Source organism: Athene cunicularia, assembly GCF_003259725.1.
Source record: "Athene cunicularia isolate RWA chromosome 9 unlocalized genomic scaffold, athCun1 chr9_part1, whole genome shotgun sequence".
NCBI lineage: Eukaryota > Metazoa > Chordata > Aves > Strigiformes > Strigidae > Athene > Athene cunicularia.
The window spans coordinates 11037650-11039926 of record NW_020799110.1 but is presented as its reverse complement, the minus strand read 5'-3'; the positions used below and the strand labels follow the sequence as shown (position 1 = coordinate 11039926).

Sequence of the window (2277 nt, the reverse complement as noted above, 5' to 3'; positions counted from 1 at the left end):
CTGCTGTGCCCCCCCCCCACATTCCCTCCACGCCCCCCACTGTGTCCACACCGTGACACTGCTGTGCCCGCACTGCTGTGCCATCCACCGCAGGCCCCCATGCCCATCACCGTGCCCACACGATGTCCCCACCGTGCCCCCACCACCACACGGACCACGGGTGTTTGGGCCTTGGCCACCCAGACAAAGCCCACTCATGCCCTGGTGGCACCACAGGCTGAGGGGCACAGGCTGGCAGGGGTGGGGGAAGGCTGACAAAGCCACGGGCAACTGCCCTGGCACCCTGCTCTGGTGCTGTGGGGCCAGCGGGCATCTCCCTGTCACCTCCTGTGTGCAGGTGGCAGCCAGGATGCCAAGGTGAGGGGCTTGGCTGCTGGCACTCTGGAGACCCTGGTGCCTCCCTGGGCTGTCCCCAGCACCCAAGTGGGCAGCACCACCTCACTCTGTACGTGCCACTGCCCATGTCCCCCCACCTGCATCCTCCCTCCATCCTGGAGATGCCACTGTCACCCCGGAGCAGCCTGACATGGGGGCCCCACCATGGGGCGATGGGGGGTCACCAGGGACAGGACTGTCCCAGCCCGACTGCCTGCTGCAGCCAAACCCCCACACAGGGCGGGCATCCAGTGCCACCACGACAAGGACAGTGTCACCCGGGGGGTGTCACCGGCACAAGTGGGTGGCTGGGGGACAGCCCCAGGGGCAGGGTGCCCTCACCCGGATGACGTAGCGGGAGGTGTTCCTCTCGTCCAGGCTGACGGTGAGGGAGAAGAGCACGGCAGCGCTGTAGACCCCCTGAGTCTTGTAGAGCAGCTCGTTGAGGTCCCCGCGGCCCGGGGGGGCATCCCAGCCCCCACACTCCCCGATGACCTCCAGCATGGGCCGCGGGCCCAGACGGTCAATCTCAGCCCGGTCCAGGCACGAGCGGAAAAACTCCTTGACCTTTCTCTCGGCCGAGGCGGGGGCTCGGCGCCGCACGGGGCGGCTCAGCAGTGCCCGCAGCTTGGCCTCGTTCTGCTCGGCGATGGCCCCGATGGTGCCGTACACCAGCTTGTCCTCGGGAATGCCGTGGCGCCGGAGCCAGCCGCCGCAGGCGAAGGAGTAGAAGTCCTGGCAGGGATCGATGGTGGCGTCCATGTTGGCGCTGAGGAAGCGGGACGCCCGCAGGAAGGCCTTCTTCTCCTGGCACCCCTCCAGGCAGTAGCTGTCCCCTTCAGCCGCCAGGTACTTGAGGACCAACATGCACGTCAAGATGACGCAGAGCCCCGCAGCAAACACCAGCCCCGAGAGCAGGCAGACCTCCCGGCGGCTCCAGCGCGGCAGCCCCCCGCGGCGTTTCTTGGCCCCAGTGCCCAGCTGGAGGGCGAAGCCGTTGGGCAGGGTGCCGCTCTGGTACTTGCTCACGTACTTCACCTCCTGAAACTCATCGTAGTGGGCCGTCAATGAGTAGGTCTTCTCCATGGCTGGAGTTGGGGGTCCCCACAGGCAGTGTGGGTGTGAGGGGCTCAAGGCAGGTGGGGGGCAAGCTTGGGCACCCCACGACTCATGCTGGAGCCGTGCCCACCGCGGGGAGATGGTGGAGGGTGCCTGGGTGAGGCGGGAAGCTCCTGGAAAAGGCAGAGAAGGTGGTTGAGGGGGGGTTGGGGAGGAGCAAGGGGGGGGAGGGGGGGGATTGCTTCTTGCCGTCATCGCTGCCTGCATCGCCATTCCTGCCTGAGTGCCCCACTGGTGGCACGGGGACTGGCCCTGGTGCCAGGAGCTCGGTGGCAGCTCTACCCCATGGCTGTCCCCTCCGCCAGCCCCACTGGTGACAGGGCAGGGTCCTGCCTGCACGGCCCCAGGCAGGTTTCAGCCCCTGGCACAGCTCCATCCCATGCACCCACAGACCCCCCACGCCCACCCAGTGCACGGGCAAGAGCACCCACATCGGGTTGATGGCCGAGGTGGTCCAGTGAGCACATCCTCACCCCACACCGTGAGACCCCTTCCCACCCTGAGGGGGCACAGGGCTGCCAGCCCCTCGGGGTGGGGTATAGAGGGCGGTGAGCAACTTGGGGCAGAGGGGCTTTGGGGAGATGTGGGAGGGGGAAGGCGTTGGGTTGGGGCGTTGCGGGCTGGGCAGGTTGTGTGGCCCTGCGTCAGGTTGCATCGCGTTGCGCCGTGGCGCGTGGCGTTGCATTGTGTTGGGTTGGGTCGTGGTGCGCCGTGTTGCATTGCGTTGTGTCCGATTGTGGTGCGGCACGAGATGTGTGTGCAAAGTTAATTCCAGTCGGGGGG

The 2277-nt window shown here is 67.2% G+C and overlaps 1 protein-coding gene and 1 long non-coding RNA gene across 2 annotated transcripts in view; both read right to left on the bottom strand.

Annotated features, from left to right (window-relative positions):
• Positions 1–1585, bottom strand: part of ECEL1 (endothelin converting enzyme like 1) — an 8479-nt gene extending 6894 nt beyond the window's left edge. The window contains exon 1 of the mRNA XM_026854645.1: positions 718–1585. Within this exon, the coding sequence (XP_026710446.1) occupies positions 718–1461 (744 nt within the window). The 5' untranslated portion in view covers positions 1462–1585. The remainder of the gene's footprint in view (positions 1–717) is intronic.
• Positions 1–2277, bottom strand: part of LOC113483250 — a 16888-nt gene that overhangs the window by 10493 nt on the left and 4118 nt on the right. The gene's annotated exons all lie outside the window — the stretch shown is intronic.